General features: G+C 45.4%; 1 protein-coding gene across 1 annotated transcript in view; it reads right to left on the minus strand.

Annotated features, from left to right (window-relative positions):
• Positions 1–18,083, minus strand: part of LOC118360306 (plexin-A1-like) — a 370,554-nt gene that overhangs the window by 101,384 nt on the left and 251,087 nt on the right. Inside the window, exon 9 of the mRNA XM_052482584.1 lies at positions 15,351–15,465. Within this exon, the coding sequence (XP_052338544.1) occupies positions 15,351–15,465 (115 nt within the window). The remainder of the gene's footprint in view (positions 1–15,350; positions 15,466–18,083) is intronic.

The following is an 18,083-nucleotide window of genomic DNA, read 5'->3' on the forward strand; positions in this document are numbered from 1 at the left end:
GCCAGTAATTCACCGTTAGTAATTCACCGTTAGTAATTCACCGCCAGTAATTCACCGTTAGTAATTCACCGCCAGTAATTCACCGTTAGTAATTCACCGTTAGTAATTCACCGCCAGTAATTCACCATTAGTAATTCACCGTTAGTAATTCACCGCCAGTAATTCACCGCCAGTAATTCACCGTTAGTAATCCACCGCCAGTAATTCACCGCCAGTAATTCACCGTTAGTAATTCACCGCCAGTAATTCACCGTTAGTAATTCCCCGTTAGTAATTCACCGCCAGTAATTCACAGCCAGTAATTCACCGTTAGTAATTCCCCGTTAGTAATTCACCACCAGTAATTCACAGCCAGTAATTCACCGTTAGTAACTCACCGTTAGTAATTCACCGCCAGTAATTCACCGTTGGTAATTCACCGCCAGTAATTCACCGCCAGTCAGCCTGCCCAGCTGATGATGGCCCACCAAAACTACACCTAAACTATATCGAAACTAATTGAACACATACGTATAATAATAGAGTTAGCCTGAGGACAAGATTCAATTCACAATAGTCTGATGAGTGACAATATTATCAATTCAAGCAGGGAAACAGAGTGACAAAAAGTCACTTTTTGGAATCCTCCTACAGAATCACATGCACATGATTTCTGTTTAGTATCAGAAAGAGCAGTTTGTAAAACAGGTGATGTGAGCTCTATTTCAAAATATCCCCTTTTCCAAGAAGAACTGGTGTTCCCCACACGGCGAAGCACGGCGAAGCACGGCGCTCAGACTACTAAGCAAATACTGGTAACAAAATAACACTTCAAATGTGCTATTCTCTCGTTTGAAATACATTTTCTTATTACCATACTATTTCTTAAACAAAATTAGAAGAGATTATTTTGTGATCGATTTAACACTTGAATTGTTGGCTTTTTAGTGGTTTTCGTTTTTACATACAGTCTACAGCCTACACAAACTAATGGAAATGCTTTGATGTTGTATTATATTTTATATTCTTAAACATAACCAAAGGAGTCTTTTTCCAATAGCATATGACATTTATTTATTAGACTGTTAGAACGTTGACCTCCAAAAGACGCGTCATTGGCTTCAAGTAGGGTCCCTCCAGGCCCAGCACTTCTCGTGTTAATGGTACAGCCACAGATGTCAGTCCCATTCCGTAAGGCTGGCTGCAGTAGTGGTGGAGTTGGCTGGGCTGTTCTCAGTAGTGACACTGGGGATGGAGAAAGACAAACTTCAGCAGGGCTGAGAGCTAGAGCTTGTGCTGGTCCGGTCTCAGTAGTGACACTGGGGATGGAGAAAGACAAACTTCAGCAGGGCTGAGAGCTAGAGCTTGTGCTGGTCCGGTCTCAGTAGTGACACTGGGGATGGAGAAAGACAAACTTCAGCAGGGCTGAGAGCTAGAGCTTGTGCTGGTCCGGTCTCAGTAGTGACACTGGGGATGGAGAAAGACAAACTTCAGCAGGGCTGAGAGCTAGAGCTTGTGCTGGTCCGGTCTCAGTAGTGACACTGGGGATGGAGAAAGACAAACTTCAGCAGGGCTGAGAGCTAGAGCTTGTGCTGGTCCGGTCTCAGTAGTGACACTGGGGATGGAGAAAGACAAACTTCAGCAGGGCTGAGAGCTAGAGCTTGTGCTGGTCCGGTCTCAGTAGTGACACTGGGGATGGAGAAAGACAAACTTCAGCAGGGCTGAGAGCTAGAGCTTGTGCTGGTCCGGTCTCAGTAGTGACACTGGGGATGGAGAAAGACAAACTTCAGCAGGGCTGAGAGCTAGAGCTTGTGCTGGTCCGGTCTCAGTAGTGACACTGGGGATGGAGAAAGACAAACTTCAGCAGGGCTGAGAGCTAGAGCTTGTGCTGGTCCGGTCTCAGTAGTGACACTGGGGATGGAGAAAGACAAACTTCAGCAGGGCTGAGAGCTAGAGCTTGTGCTGGTCCGGTCTCAGTAGTGACACTGGGGATGGAGAAAGACAAACTTCAGCAGGGCTGAGAGCTAGAGCTTGTGCTGGTCCGGTCTCAGTAGTGACACTGGGGATGGAGAAAGACAAACTTCAGCAGGGCTGAGAGCTAGAGCTTGTGCTGGTCCGGTCTCATCCTCCCTTGCTTGTTTACAGTCTATTTACTGTAGTGCTGCTGCAGCTTACCATGACCCTGTTGGATGCACGCCCTCTAGTGTGTGTGTGTGTGTGTGTGTGTGTGTGTGTGTGTGTGTGTGTGTGTGTGTGTGTGTGTGTGTGTGTGTGTGTGTGTGTGTGTGTGTGTGTGTATGTGTGTGTGTGTGTATTCGTGTGTGTGTGTATTCGTGTGTGTGTGTGTGTGTATTCGTGTGTGTGTGTGCATTCGTGTGTGTGTGTGTGTGTGTGTGTGTGCGCGTGCCTGTGTGTACTCACAGCAAAAATGCTTTCACAACACCAGAGAGACGGGACAGGGCGGAGGAAAAAACCCACCTGACAGTCAGATGAGACAGACTGTAAATTCAAGGGAAGGAAGGAATTATGCTTGGCAGATGTGGAGGAGAGAGAGAGGAGGCACTGAGGATGCCTGTCTAAACGCATGAATACAGAAATTAGGACTGAGTAGTAGCTTTTACTTTCCAGGTTTTTACCATGAACAGATACTTTATCAGACATAGAGCCACAAATACATCATCGACTTTGACAACCGGTATTAACTGGTGTTAACCAAAGCAAGCCTAATGTGTAATATCTTAATCTAAGGAAGTACACTAGGCCTACATTTCACCCTCCAGAGCAGGAAATGTGGGTGACAGGCGGAGAACAGAGATATACATGACCTTACTCTCGATGCTTCTTGTAATAATCAGCTAATAAAGACTAATCTCCATCTCCATGTTTTCATCTCCACAGCCACAGCTGCTCTAATGGTTATGAATTGGACAAGGACAAATAGCAGAAGTGTTTCATTCCCCCAGTGGGTGTTATAATATACCCTGAGTGTACAAAACATTAGGAACTTCCCAGGACACAGACTGACCAGGTGAATCCAGGTGAAAGCTGTGATCCCTTATTGACGTCACTTGTTACAGTGCCTTGCGAAAGTATTCGGCCCCCTTGAACTTTGCGACTTTTTGCCACATTTCAGGCTTCAAACATAAAGATATAAAACTGTATTTTTTTGTGAAGAATCAACAACAAGTGGGACACAATCATGATTTTAACGGACCTCTAAGACTATCACAGTGCAGGTGCATTTATACGGAGACTTGATTACACACAGGTGGATTGTATTTATCATCATTAGTCATTTAGGTCAACATTGGATCATTCAGAGATCCTCACTGAACTTCTGGAGAGAGTTTGCTGCACTGAAAGTAAAGGGGCTGCATAATTTTTGATTTGTTAAAAAACGTTTTAAATATCCAATAAATGTCGTTCCACTTCATGATTGTGTCCCACTTGTTGTTGATTCTTCACAAAAATATACAGTTTTATATATTTATGTTTGAAGCCTGAAATATGGCAAAAGGTTGCAAAGTTCAAGGGGGCCGAATACTTTCGCAAGGCACTGTAAGTCCACTTCAATCAGTGTAGACAAAGGGGAGGAGACAGGTTAAAGAAGGATTTTTAAGCCTTGATACAATTGAAACATTGTGGATTGTGGATGTGTGCCACTCAGAGGGTGAATGGGCAAGACAAAATATCGAAGTGTCTTTGAACGGGGTATGGTAGTACAGTTGGAGCCATGCGCACTGGTTTGAGTGTGTAACACTGCTGAGTTTTTCACGCTCAACAGTTTTCTGTGTGTATTAAGAATGGTCCACCACCCAAAAGACCTCCAGGCAACTTGACACAACTGTGGGAAGCATTGGAGTCAACATGGGCCAGCATCCCTGTGGAATGCTTTCGACACCTTGTAGAGTCCATGCCCCACCGAATTGAGGTTGTGAGGGCAAAGGGGGTGCAACTCATTATTAGGAAGGTGTTCCTAATGTTTTGTACACTCAGCGTAGAGTTAGTGCATGTAGGAACTCCATAAGGACGGAATGTTTGATCATGTTTTGGGCATAGCCGTCTTATCAGGGACTTGAATGTTTGACTAAGCCCAGTTCTGAAATGAGTCCATCACGTTGTTGGAGACTGGCTGCAGACAGACAGACTTCTACCAGACCTACAGACCCGTAACCATGACCACCCTGCACGGCGGAAACACATTTGTTTGTTTCGATGTTTGTTTGTTTGTTTGTTTATTCATTTATCCTGATGGGTTTCTCAAGTGCGGCCTCCTCAAGCAATGTTCTGCCTGGTTGGATATAATGTGCTCCTTTGTCTGTCGACTGTCAGGCAGATGTTGATTGATATACATTTGATTTGCTAATGTTAATCATTACATTGGGGGACTTAGTTACGATGCTGGTGGACACCCAACTATGAGAAAGGTATTTTGGAATATCACCGGGCAAACAGATTCTGTAAATGTTGAGTGTGACTTGGCGATAAGACTGATAATGCAATAAATCTATATGACTTACTTACACATTATTTCAAAATGTTGCGACATTTTCCTTGCCACCCAAAATCCCCCCTCCATTGAAACTCGTCGTTTTATATACATTTTAGGTTCAACTGAACTCGTTCCATTATCGACTATGGTGCACAAAGAGTCCATCAAATGAAAGGACAAATGGTGACCTTGGCATTGTGCAACATAAAATAATGGCATCTGTGTGTAACAAGCCTATTGATATGGACTATTCAATGTTACCATGGTAACCTATGCACCAAAAGGAGAACATATCAGTGCTGGGAGGATAGTGTATGTGTTTGGTTTGGTTGGATAACAGCTCAGATCAGGGGAAATAACAGGCTGTCTGACAGATAACATTTAGTCCAGCATTTTGTCCATCATTTTGACACCACAAAACCTCAATTGTACGTGTCGCCTCTCACCTCCCCTATTTTCTATATTCTCTCCCCTTAGAGATTTAACTCATTTCTTCACACACCTTTTCCCCCAAAAAAACAGCTCCCCACAGACCGGCCCCTCCACCACCCTGTATGAACGCGTTACAAATTGTCTTTCCTGAGACTAGACACTTAGCCACGTTTATAGACCAGCTTTGCAGGGAGAGAGAGCATTGGTTTTACAGTAACAGAACAGAATGTTAATCCATATAATTTCCTCTTAGTGGTGTGAGAGAGAGAGAGAGAGAGAGAGAGAGAGAGAGAGAGAGAGAGAGAGAGAGAGAGAGAGAGAGAGAGAGAGAAAGAGGGAGAGAGAAAAAGAAAGAGGGAAAGGGAGAGAGAAAGAGAGAGAGAGAGAGAGAGAGAGAAAGAGAGAGAGAGAGAGAGAGAGAGAGAGAGAGAGAGAGAGAGAGAGAGAGAGAGAGAGAGAGAGAGAGAGACTTTGACTTTTGGTCTTGCTTTATTGAAACATTCTTAATTCATTTAAAACTCACCCCCCCACTCCTAAAATAAATAAAAAATAAATAAATAAATAAAAATACACAAAAACCCTCTCCTACAACCGATATCCAAAACATCTTCCCCAGCAATACAGACAGCCCCCCCAACACACCATATCTCCTCAAACATCTCCACACATTTGATCATTTTATAGAACTCAAACTCAACCCTAAGGCGCGCAGAGACCATCCCATGAAACAGTAGTAAAGGGTCTGTTATCCCCCCACCTTTGACCCTGTTCCTCCTTGTTAGCCAAATAGCTAACTTTGCCTGAGCAAACAGAAAATTCAACAAAACACATTTTTTTCTCCTTACTCGAATACCTGTATCCCATTATAAACATCCCAACAGCAAAAACCACCCCCAACCTGTCACACAGACATTCCAACAGAGACATTAATGGCATTAACCTGGTGCACACAGAAAACACATGAATTACAGTTTCTTTCATTTGACAGAAAGGACACCCCTGCCCAATTCCCGGATCAACCCGTGCCAACCAGCTGTTAGTGGCCAGGGCTCCATGAAGAACCCTCCACTGGAGGTCCCCTGACCTCTTTGGTACTGGGGGTTTGTATAGCGCCCTCCATCTAAAACCCACCATACTCTCCGCCCCACATACCCCCTGCCACTGATGTGCCTTCACTCCTGTTAGGCTTCTAATGCTCCTCACCTTAACGCAGAGGTTGTAGAGGGCTTTACCTCCCACCCCCTCAAACTCCCCCAGGCTCGGAGTGTTAAAATCTAACAAGTCCTCCAGACCCCCTTGCCAGTCTCCAGTCTCTGCCGTCACCTGCAGTGGCGGGAACATTGGTGGCCCCTCTCCCTTTGGCCTCTCAAACACCCCCCTTACCGGCTCAGACAGTGCCTCCTGGACCTCCTCCAGGAATCTCTCCAGCAGCCTAAGAGACGTTATTCCTGTTTGTTGCGCCAAGACCTCCGGGGTTTTCCACCCCTCCTCTCCCAGCAGTCTCAGGTCACCCAGCCTTTGTAAACCCCCTGCCATCAGTTGCCTCTGCAGGGCGGCCGACTGAACCGATCTCAAAGGGATGGCTGGGTTGTGGAAGATGGGCTCCTCCCACACCCACTGCCCAGGCTCCACACTCCCTTCTCGTGTGGGCCTTAGCAGCTGCCAGGCCCTCAGCACCGCAGAGTAAAACTCTGAGAGACCTGCTGTACTCAGCCTCTCCAGCTTCATGAGGAACAGCTGCCGGTCCAACCCTAATCCGCCAGCTCTCCTCAGCAGCGCGCATGCTGGTTCCTTCCAGCCAACATCAGTGTGGTACAGCAGTCTCTGCACCGCCTTTAGTCGGAAAGCAGCCATCCTGCTCTCCAGTTCCACCAGGCCCTGTCCTCCTTCGTGGACGGTCATGTACAAAACTGCTGCCTTCAGCCAGTGATGTCCCGACCAAAAAAAGTCCACCAGCTTGCGTTGCAGGTCTGCAAGCAGACCAGCGGGGGGGGTTGAGGACAGCCAGTTTATGCCACAAGGAAGATGCCACCAGGTTGTTGATTATCAGCATCCTCCCTCTATATGACACTTGGGACAGGAGCCACCTCCACCTGGCCAGTCTTGACACCACTGCCTGTGTCAGCCCCTCCCAGTTCTTGCTGACCCACCTCATCCGAGCCCAGGTACACCCCCAACACTTTAAGCCCTTCACAACCCCACTGCAAACCCCCTGGAAGCAGAGGAGGAGCCCTATCCCCCCATGCCCCACATAACAGAGCTTTGCTCTTTCCCCAGTTTACCTTAGCTGATGAAGCTCCCTCATACACCTTCAGACTGGTCTCTAGTTCCTGCATATCTTGCCCATCCCTGACCATCACAGAAACATCATCTGCATATGCTGAGACTGCAATTCCTGTCACCACATCCATGCCTGTCCAGCACACTCCCTGCAGTCTCCTGCGTAGCAGTCCTAAAAAAGGCTCAATGGCTAGTGTGTACAGCTGCCCAGATAGAGGGCATCCTTGTCTAATGCCCCGTCTCACCCAGACTGGCCTACTGAGCCCCCTCCCACCTTAACCATACATGACGCCCCAGCATACAACAGCTTCACACAGGTCACAAAACTCTTCCCAAACCCAAACACAGACATCACATTAAACAGATACTCATGATCCACTCTATCAAAAGCCTTCTCTTGATCTAAAGAGACCAGTCCAAAGTTCACATTAGAACCTCTCGACAAGTCCAACATGTCCCTAATCAAGAACAAGTTGTCCGTGATTGAGCGTCCCGGTACACAATATGTCTGGTCCTTGTGTATTATAGAGTCCAGATGGGACTTCAGTCTGTTAGAGAGGACCTTGGCAAAAATCTTGTAGTCCGCACAGAGTAATGCCACAGGCCTCCAGTTCTTAAGTTCACACAAGTCCCCTTCTTTTGGCAGGAGAGTCAGAGCCGCCCGACGGCAGCTCATCGGCAACTCTCCTATCCCGACGCATTCTCGCAACACGCAAAAGAAATCCTGTCCAATTGTTCCCCAGAATTTTTTGTAAAATTCCACTGGAAGTCCATCAACCCCGGGTGCACGACCGGGGACATCTGGAGTTACTGCCTCTGCCAGTTCATGTGACAACAGAGGAATGTCCATTTCATCCCTCTGTGCCCGAGAGAGCTTAGGGAGTCCTGCGAACAAGACCTGAGCACACATAGGATCACACATTTCTGCCCTATACAATTCAGTATAAAACTCCACAGTCCGCTCCCGCATCTCCCCCACCACAGAGGTCACCCGCCCATCAGACAGCCGTAGACAATGCATACCCTTGGCTTCACTGCTCTGTCTTTCCAAACCAAAGAAGAAGGAGCTGGGAGCATCCATCTCCTTGAGCATGGAGAACCTAGCTCTTACAAGTGCTCCCTTTGCTTTAACCTGGAAAAAACTGCCCAGGTCCCTACGTAATTCGGCTAAGTTAGCCTGGAGGCCTACATTGCCTTGTCCCACCATCTCTACCTCCATCTCACTAATACACCACTCTAGTTCCCCCAACACTCTCCTAGCCTCTGAGGATGAGAGAGCTGTGTACTGTTGACAGAAAAGCCGAATTTGCACTTTCCCCACATCCCACCACTGACTCAGAGACTCATACTCCTCTCTTCGCTGCCCCCATCTTTCCCCAAAAGTCTGGAAACCTGAGCAAAAAGTGGCATCTTGTAAGAGCTTTACATTGAACTTCCAATAAGATGCCTGCCGGGGCCCTGGTGAAATAGACAGCCGAGCCATGGTTATGTGGTGATCCGAAAACCCCACTGGGAGAATGGTAGCACCCAGAAGCCTATTGCTCTGATTCCTGGACATGTAAAACGATCAAGTCGAGCTGCACTCACCCTAGCCCCAAAAACCTTCACCCACGTATACTGTCTTGTGTTTGGATGTTTAGTTCTCCAAACATCCACTAGGTCAAACTGATTAAAGATGTCCCTTAACACTCCCACTGACACTGAATGAGGCTCTTCCCCATTTCTGTCTTTTGTAAAATCCATTGTACAGTTCCAGTCACCTCCGATCACCAGCGTCTCCTCAGGCGCTACTTGTGAGAGTTCCTGTCTAAGACTCCCAAATAGAACCCCTCTTTCTCTCCCTGTGTTAGGCGCATACACATTTATAAAGACAAAACACATGTTGTTAATTTCTGCTTTAACAACAAGCAACCTACCCCTACACACCTCCTTTGAGGAGCAAATTTTTACAGCCAGACCCGGTGCAAAAAGGACTGCCACCCCTGCACTAAGATTTGTCCCATGGCTCAACACACTTGCCCCTTTCCACCAGAGCCCCCAATCAACTTCATTCACCACATCACTATGCGTCTCCTGCAGAAACAACACCTGTACTTGTTTATGTTTTACATATTCACTCAACACACTCCTCTTTCCCGCATCTCTGGCGCCATTTATATTGAGCGAGCCTACCGAAGAGTCTCCATAAGAAGTGGGAGAAAAGCCAGCAGAGAAATAGACCAATAGCAAAGCTCAAAAAGCCCCAGTGTCAGTAAGAAATTAAACATTTAAACAGTGTCTGAAGGTAAACCTTTACGCACTGTTGTGACCCACTTCCTCAACCTAAACCGTTTCTTGGGTGAGAGGACACCATGCCCCTCATTTCTCATAGCATGTTGTACTGATCTTACAAACTTTCTAGGATCAGGAAAAAAAGCCTCAAGATTAACTTTTTCCCCTTAGTCTCATTCAGGAACCTTGTCAGTTCTCTCAACGTGTACTTAGACCCCTCTGGTTGACTGGCTGTCAGCTCCGGGCCAATTGAAGAGGAGTCTGAAAAAATACCTCCTCATCCTCTTCCTCAGACTCACTTTCCTCCTCTTCTCTATCTCCCACCCTGACCACCTGCCCTTTCTCTCTGGTTAGGGCCTCACCCACAGCAACAGGCAACATTTCCATGGTGCCTTTGTCCACACCCTTTTTCTTTTTCCTCTTGACACCCTCCTCCTCCTCCTCCCCTAATCTCTTACACTTCCCCACTATACTCTCCTCATCCACTAGAATAACCTGACTAGACGCAGTATCATCTGCACCACCCTCCATAGCATGACTAGGGCCAGCCTCAGCTACAACACCCTCCATAGCATGACTAGGGCCAGCCTCAGCTACAACACCCTCCATAGCATGACTAGGGCCAGCCTCAGCTATACCACCCTCCATAGCATGTCTAGGCCCAGCCTCAGCTACCCCACCATCTCTAGCCTGACTAGACCCAGCCTCTGCTTCTCCACCATCTCTAGCCTGACTAGACCCAGCCTCTACTACCCTACCATCTCTAGCCTGACTAGACCCAGCCTCTGCTTCTCCACCATCTCTAGCCTGACTAGACCCAGCCTCATCTACACCACCATCTCTAGACTGACTAGGCCCAGCCTCTGCTGTCTGCATCTCCTTACCCCCTGCATTTTGACCTCGATTTCCCCCCCTTGCGCTCGTACCCTCCCCTTGTGTATGGCCTTTATGTGGGCACGCAAAGCTCTTGTGCCCCAAATCCCCACATTCAAAACATCGTAGACTATATGTGCTGGCAAAACCTGCCAGAAAGAAAGTAGGAGAAAGAGAGAGAGAGAAAGAGAGAGAGAAATAGAGAGAGAAAGAGAGTAGGAGAGAGAGAGAGACAGAGAGAGAAAGAAAGAGAGAGAGAAAGTGTGAGAGAGAGTGAGAGAGAGACTGAGAGAGAGAGAGAAAGAGAGAGAGAGAGAGAGAGAGAGAGTGAGAGAGAGAGAGAGACTGAGAGAGCATCTGTAGTGCTGTGTGCGGTGGCGCCTGCAGCTATGCTGCAGAGATAGAAGCTGCGACCCATAATTGGATTGAGGTAGGATACCTCATGACCAATTAATATCATAAATAAACCGCAACGTAACCCAGACGCATGGGAAAGGTGTTCCGCCATGGAAGAGATAAGGAACCTACTCTGCTCACAGCCAAGACAAACACATGTATACATCAGGCACATTCAGAGACGCTCGCAGCACTGAAAAGCAGAACACAGCGTCTGAACAGACAGCTCAGCGTTTCACGTCCCCCGAGGTCACTCGACATGGCTGGAAATGGGAATTTACACCTTTAAGTAGGTGACTGTCAAAGAGATCAGTGGGTTTGGAGATTAAAGTTGAAGGATGAATGGAGAAATTGTTTGTTTGTTACAGTTGACTGAGTTTGTGATTTTTTAAAAACATTTTGTACAGTGTGTGTGTGTGTGTGTGTGTGTGTGTGTGTGTGTGTGTGTGTGTGTGTGTGTGTGTGTGTGTGTGTGTGTGTGTGTGTGTGTGTGTGTGTGTGTGTGTGTGTGTGTGTGTGTGTGAGGGAGGGCTGTGATCTGCCAGTAAACAGTTCACTCTTGTACAGCACAGAGAGAGAGAGAGAGAGAGAGAGAGAGAGAGAGAGAGAGAGAGAGAGAGAGAGAGAGGGAGAGAGAGAGAGAGGAACATTCTACATTTGGCTAGAAATTCAAAAGGAAATTATCCTAACAGAGAAAAATGTCCTCCTGTGTGCTACCTATATCCCCCCACTAGAATCCCCATATTTTAATGAAGACAGCTTCTCCATCCTGGAGGGCGAAATCAATCATTTCCAGGCCCAGGGACATGTACTAGTCTGTGGCGACCTAAATGCCAGAACCGGACAAGAACCTGACACCCTCAGCACACAGGGGGACAAACATCTGCCTGGAGGTGACAGCATCCCCTCCCACATATGCCCCCCTAGGCACAACTATGACAACATAACCAACAAAAACGGGTCACAACTCCTGCAGCTCTGTCGCACGCTGGGTATGTACATAGTCAACGGTAGGCTTCGAGGGGACTCCTATGGTAGGTACACCTATAGCTCATCTCTTGGCAGTAGTACTGTAGACTACTTTATCACTGACCTCAACCCAGAATCTCTCAGAGCGTTCACAGTCAGTCCACTAACACCCCTATCAGACCACAGCAAAATCACAGTCTACTTAAACAGAGCAATACTCAACCATGAGGCATCAAAGCCAAAGGAACTGAGTAACATTAAGAAATGCTATAGGTGGAAGGAATGCAGTTTGGAAACCTACCAAAAAACAATTAGGCAACAACAAATTCAATCCCTTTTAGACAATTTCCTGGGTAAAACGTTCCACTGTAATAGTGAAGGTGTAAACTTGGCAGTAGAAAATCTTAACAGTATATTTGACCTCTCAGCTTCCCTATCAAATCTAAAAATCTCAAATAGAAAACCGAAGAAAATTAACAATAATGACAAATGGTTTGATGAGGAATGCAAAAATCTAAGAAAGAAATTGAGAAACCTGTCCAACCAAAAACATAGAGACCCGGAAAACCTGAGTCTACGCCTTCACTATGGTGAATCACTAAAACAATACAGAAATACACTACGGAAAAAGAAGGAACAGCATGTCAGAAATCAGCTCAATGCAATTGAAGAATCCATAGACTCTAACCACTTCTGGGAAAATTGGAAAACACTAAACAAACAACAACACGAAGAATTATCTATCCAAAATGGAGATGTATGGGTAAACCACTTCTCCAATCTTTTTGGTTCTATAACAAAGAACAAAGAGCAAAAACATATACATGATCAAATACAGATCTTAGAATCAACTATTAAAGACTACCAGAACCCACTGGATTCTCCAATTACATTGAATGAGTTACAGGACAAAATAAAAACCCTCCAACCCAAAAAGGCCTGTGGTGTCGATGGTATCCTCAATGAAATGATCAAATATACAGACAACAAATTCCAATTGGCTATACTAAAAGTCTTTAACATCATACTTAGCTCTGGCATCTTCCCCAATATTTGGAACCAAGGACTGATCACCCCAATCCACAAAAGTGGAGACAAATTTGACCCCAATAACTACCGTGGAATATGTGTCAACAGTAACCTTGGGAAAATCCTCTGCATTATTATTAACAGCAGACTCGTACATTTCCTCAATGAAAACAATGTACTGAGCAAATGTCAAATTGGCTTTTTACCAAATTACCGTACAACAGACCATGTATTCACCCTGCACACCTTAATTGACAACCAAACAAACCAAAACAAAGGCAAAGTCTTCTCATGCTTTGTTGATTTCAAAAAAGCCTTCGACTCAATTTGGCATGAGGGTCTGCTATACAAACTGATGGAAAGTGGTGTTGGGGGTAAAACATATGACATTATAAAATCCATGTACACAAACAACAAGAGTGCGGTTAAAATTGGCAAAAAACACACACAATTCTTCACACAGGGTCGTGGGGTTAGACAGGGATGCAGCTTAAGCCCCACCCTCTTCAACATATATATCAACGAACTGGCGCGAGGATTTGGCTAAAAATACTTGAATCAGTCATAGAGCCCATTGCCCTTTATGGTTGTGAGGTCTGGGGTCCGCTCACCAACCAAGACTTCGTAAAACACCAAATAATGCATGCAGAGCAGAATTAGGCCGATACCCACTAATTATCAAAATCCAGAAAAGAGCCATTAAATTCTACAACCACCTAAAAGGAAGCGATTCCCAAACCTTCCATAACAAAGCCATCACAAACAGAGAGATGAACCTGGAGAAGAGTCCCCTAAGCAAGCTGGTCCTGGGGCTCTGTTCACAAACACAAACACACCCTACAGAGCCCCAGGACAACAGCACAATTAGACCCAACCAAATCATGAGAAAACAAAAAGATAATTACTTAACACATTGGAAAGAATTAACAAAAAAACAGAGCAAACTAGAATGCTATTTGGCCCTAAACAGAGAGTACACAGTGGCAGTATACCTGACCACTGTGACTGACCCAAAATTAAGGAAAGCTTTGACTATGTACAGACTCAGTGAGCATAGCCGTGCTATTGAGAAAGGCCGCCGTAGGCAGACATGGCTCTCAAGAGAAGACAGGCTATGTGCTCACTGCCCACAAAATGAGGTGGAAACTGAGCTGCACTTCCTAACCTCCTGCCCAATGTATGACCATATTAGAGAGACATATTTCCCACAGATCACACAGATCCACAAAGAATTCGAAAACATATCCAATTTTGAAAAACTCCCATATCTACTGGGTGAAATTCCACAGTGTGCCATCACAGCAGCAAGATTTGTGACCTGTTGCCACGAGAAAAGGGCAACCAGTGAAGAACAAACACCATTGTAAATACAACCCATATTTATGCTTATTTATTTTATCTTATGTCCTTTAATTATTTGTACATTGTGTATATATATATATATATATATATATATATATATATATATATATATATATATATATATAATATGACATTTGTAATGTCTTTAAAAACTTGAAACTGTTGTATGTGTAATGTTTACTGTTAATTTTTGTTGTTTTTCACTTTATATATTCACTTTGTATGTTGTCTACCTCACTTGCTTTGGCAATGTTAACACATGTTTCCCATGCCAATAAAGCCCTTGAATTGAATTGAATTGAATTGAGAGAGAGAGAGAGAGAGAGAGAGAGAGAGAGAGAGAGAGAGAGAGAGAGAGAGAGAGAGAGAGAGAGAGAGAGAGAGAGAGAGAGAGAGAGAGAGAGAGAGAAAGAGAAGGAAGGAAGGAAGGAGGGAGAGAGAGAGAGAGAAAGAAAGAGAAGGAAGGAGGGAGAGAGAGATAGAGAGAGAGAGATAGAGAGAGAGAGAGAGAGAGAGAGAGAGAGAGAGAGAGAGAGAGAGAGAGAGAGAGAGAGATAGAGAGAGAGAAGGAAGGAGGGAGAGAGAGAGAGAGAGAAAGAGAAGGAAGGAGGGAGAGAGAGAGAGAGAGAGAGAGAGAGAGAGAGAGAGAGAGAGAGAGAGAGAGAGAGAGAGAGAGAAGGAAGGAGGGAGAGAGAGAGAGAGAGAGAAAGAGAAGGAAGGAGGGAGAGAGAGCGAGCGAGGGAGGGAGGGATAGACAGCAGAGCAGCGGATGAGATTGATATTGGCTTTCATGCAAATGTAACATTTGGAAATGTAGAACACAATACAATTTGCATAGTCATTCACCCTGGCCTGTTATAAGTGCATAAATCCAGGGCTGGTTTTATTTAAACAGCTGCTGCTGTACTACTCATAACATTTGAGGCCCAGGCATGATGGTACCACAATACCAAGAGCCCAGCTAAAGACTACTGGATATCAGCTCTCATCAACAGGAGGAAGAGTGCGTGTGTGTGTGCGTGTGTGTGCGTGTGCGTGTGTGTGTATGCGTGTGTGTGCGTGTGTGTTTGTGTGTGTATGCGTGTGCGTGTGTGTGCGTGCGTGTGCGTGTATGCGTGTGCGTGTGTGTGTCTGTATGTTTGTATGACAGGTTTCACAGTGTATGAGTGGATATGACACTGACCATCAATGTAATGTGTTGCTGAAGAGATGGTTGTTACACAGGGAGACCCGTGTGCAGTATTTTGAGACAGAGGAGATCTCTCACCTCTGACACGTTCACCCGGCCCTCCTGGAAGGAGCAGTCGTTGGCGTTCTGAGTGCACATGTGGCGGTATTTACACCAGTGGCAGGGGAACGAGCCATTGACACATGACAGACACCTGCAAACAGAGAGACACAGAGAGAGAGTCACTAAAACAAGAAAACAGAACAAAAACACTGACAACCTCCACTCAGTCTCACATCCGGATTTCCTGACCCCTGACCAACATCTCCACGTTGAAGAGGCAGGCTGAATGAGAGGGGGATGGAAATGAACGATGGTAGAGATACGAGGCTGATTAAGAAGAGTGACTGTCAACTATTCATCCATTCAACACCTACTGAGAGATGGAGAGCGAAGAAGATGGGGACAGAAAGATAGACCCAAAGGCAGGGGGAAAACAGGTGGAAAATAGTTCTGTGAGGAATGAGAGGAGAAAGGAGGGAGGCCTTACAGCTGGGTCATTAACCAGGGTGGTGGATAGCCTAGCGGTTAGAGCGTTGGGCTAGTGGCCGATTGTTTGCTAGTTCGAGCCGACAAGGTGGAAAAGCTGTCTATGTGCCCTTGAGCAAGGCTTTTAAGACTCCTTTCTCCAGGGTTGCTGTTGATAATGGCACTAGTGAATAATACACACGAGTGAAATAGGACAAATAAACCACCAAATGAATGAATCTCTTAATCCAGAACTCAATCCAGAACTCTCACTCTGAACTCTGGTTTCCACTGGTCACACACACGAGGCAATGGTTTGGTTAAACCTAAGAGCTACTGCAATACGAGTGATTGATTGGCTGTACCTGAAAAACAACATGATTTGAATTATATTAATTTCACTCTCACAGAAAATTGTGAGAACGATCAGTCTCTTTCGAATCAAAAGTTGATGCCGCGATTGTTCACTACAAAAAAAAAACACTTCAGGATTGGCTCTTAACACGGGTACACAAACTCATCAAAATCAATTCTGCTAGTGATTTGTCCAATTAAGTCATTTAACAATCATTTAGAAGCAACATTAGAATACAACACAGCCTTCCAGGACACGGGTAGATGCCTAATGAAACATTTACCTCAGTTAATGGATCAATCAGCCTTTAGAATAGATGTTCAGAACCAACCCTGCCTCTGAGGCTGGCTGTTCCATCCTCCATCACTAAACACTAGGGTAAACCAACGGCCTGTAAAAGGTGATTCAACACCTGAGGTCATCTACCTCAAAACGTTTCAAGTCACTTCAGTAGAGTAATTATCTTACTTTAGGAAGAATGTGTCAGTGTGTCTCCGTGCTCTGAACTCATTTTTATTATTGACCCTTGGAGCTAACAGTATAGTGTGGCAGGGCTGCTCGGTCAAACGCTGTGTGAGCCACAGATTGGTGTGAGCAGAACAGAGCAGAACAGAACAGAGCAGAACCGAACAAAACAGAACCGAACAGAGCAGAACACAGCAACGTTTTCATCTTCCAGTTGCCATGTCTCCAACAGAGAGTAAAATAACCACAGAGAGGAAAATGTCTAGATCGATATACTCCTCCTTCCTATTCAACATGTTCAAAGGCTTATATTCAAATAAGCTGCAAGGCCCAGATAAGCCTGTTTTTTTCCTTAGTTCAGAAAGCATAAATGAACATAGATTACCAGCAGCCTCAACAAAGTTTTTATAGCTACAGGAGAGTAAAATAGAGGATAAAATAAAATACATGCATTAGTTTGAATCCACTCCGCTTCGCCCCACATAAACACATTGATTTCTCAAAAATCTTTATGAGTTCTACAAAGCCCTTTAACGTTCCTTCTTACTCCCGTATTCCAGTGACAGAATGAGGCATGTGTAGCACAGCTCCACACTACTATAATGAGCAGGACCCACTACCATCCTAGCTCTACGGGATAAAGTCTATAATCGATTCCTGTATGTGTGTTACTATGGGGAGGAAGTGAGAGAGAGAAAGACAGAGAGAGAGACAGAGAGCGAGAGAGTACGAGACAGAGAGAGAGAGAGAGAGAGAGAGAGAGAGAGAGAGAGAGAGAGAGAGAGAGAGAGAGAGAGAGAGAGAGAGAGACAGACAGAGAGAGAGAGAGAGACAGAGAGAGAGACAGAGAGCGAGAGAGAGTACGAGACAGAGAGAGAGAGAGAGAGAGAGAGAGAGAGAGAGAGAGAGAGAGAGAGAGACAGAGAGACAGAGAGACAGAGAGAGAGAGTACGGGACAGAGAGAGAGAGAGAGAGAGAGAGAGAGAGAGAGAGAGAGAGAGAGAGAGAGAGAGAGAGAGAGAGAGAGAGGGAGGGTGGATTTGTGCTACGCTAACAGCCCGCTATTTGTTTGCTTCTGAGGGGTATTACCTTCTCGTCTCCAGACATCTGGGTCTATCGATCCCAGCCAGATGCAGACAGAGAAGGGGGCAATGCCCTTTGAACCCTGCTGATTCTTAGCACCACACTGGGAGATGTGTATGTCCTTACAGCAGGAAATCAAAGTCTCTGTCGTGCTCTGGGGCTGCTACTGCAAACTAGTCAATGTTTCCTGTCTGCTAAGCAGACCACCCAAAAGCATACATTATTACTTAATCAAATACAGAATATATGTATTTAAGTATGCATACAGTAGACCTACAGTAGATCTACCATTTCCCACTGTTAAAGTATACTTCATATCACTATCAGTAAACAGATACATTGATATAATGATCAGATTTTTATTTATGTTATTAGTCAGTTAAGAACAAATTGTTATTCAT

Source organism: Oncorhynchus keta, chromosome 27 (genome assembly GCF_023373465.1).
Source record: "Oncorhynchus keta strain PuntledgeMale-10-30-2019 chromosome 27, Oket_V2, whole genome shotgun sequence".
NCBI classification, from domain to species: domain Eukaryota; kingdom Metazoa; phylum Chordata; class Actinopteri; order Salmoniformes; family Salmonidae; genus Oncorhynchus; species Oncorhynchus keta.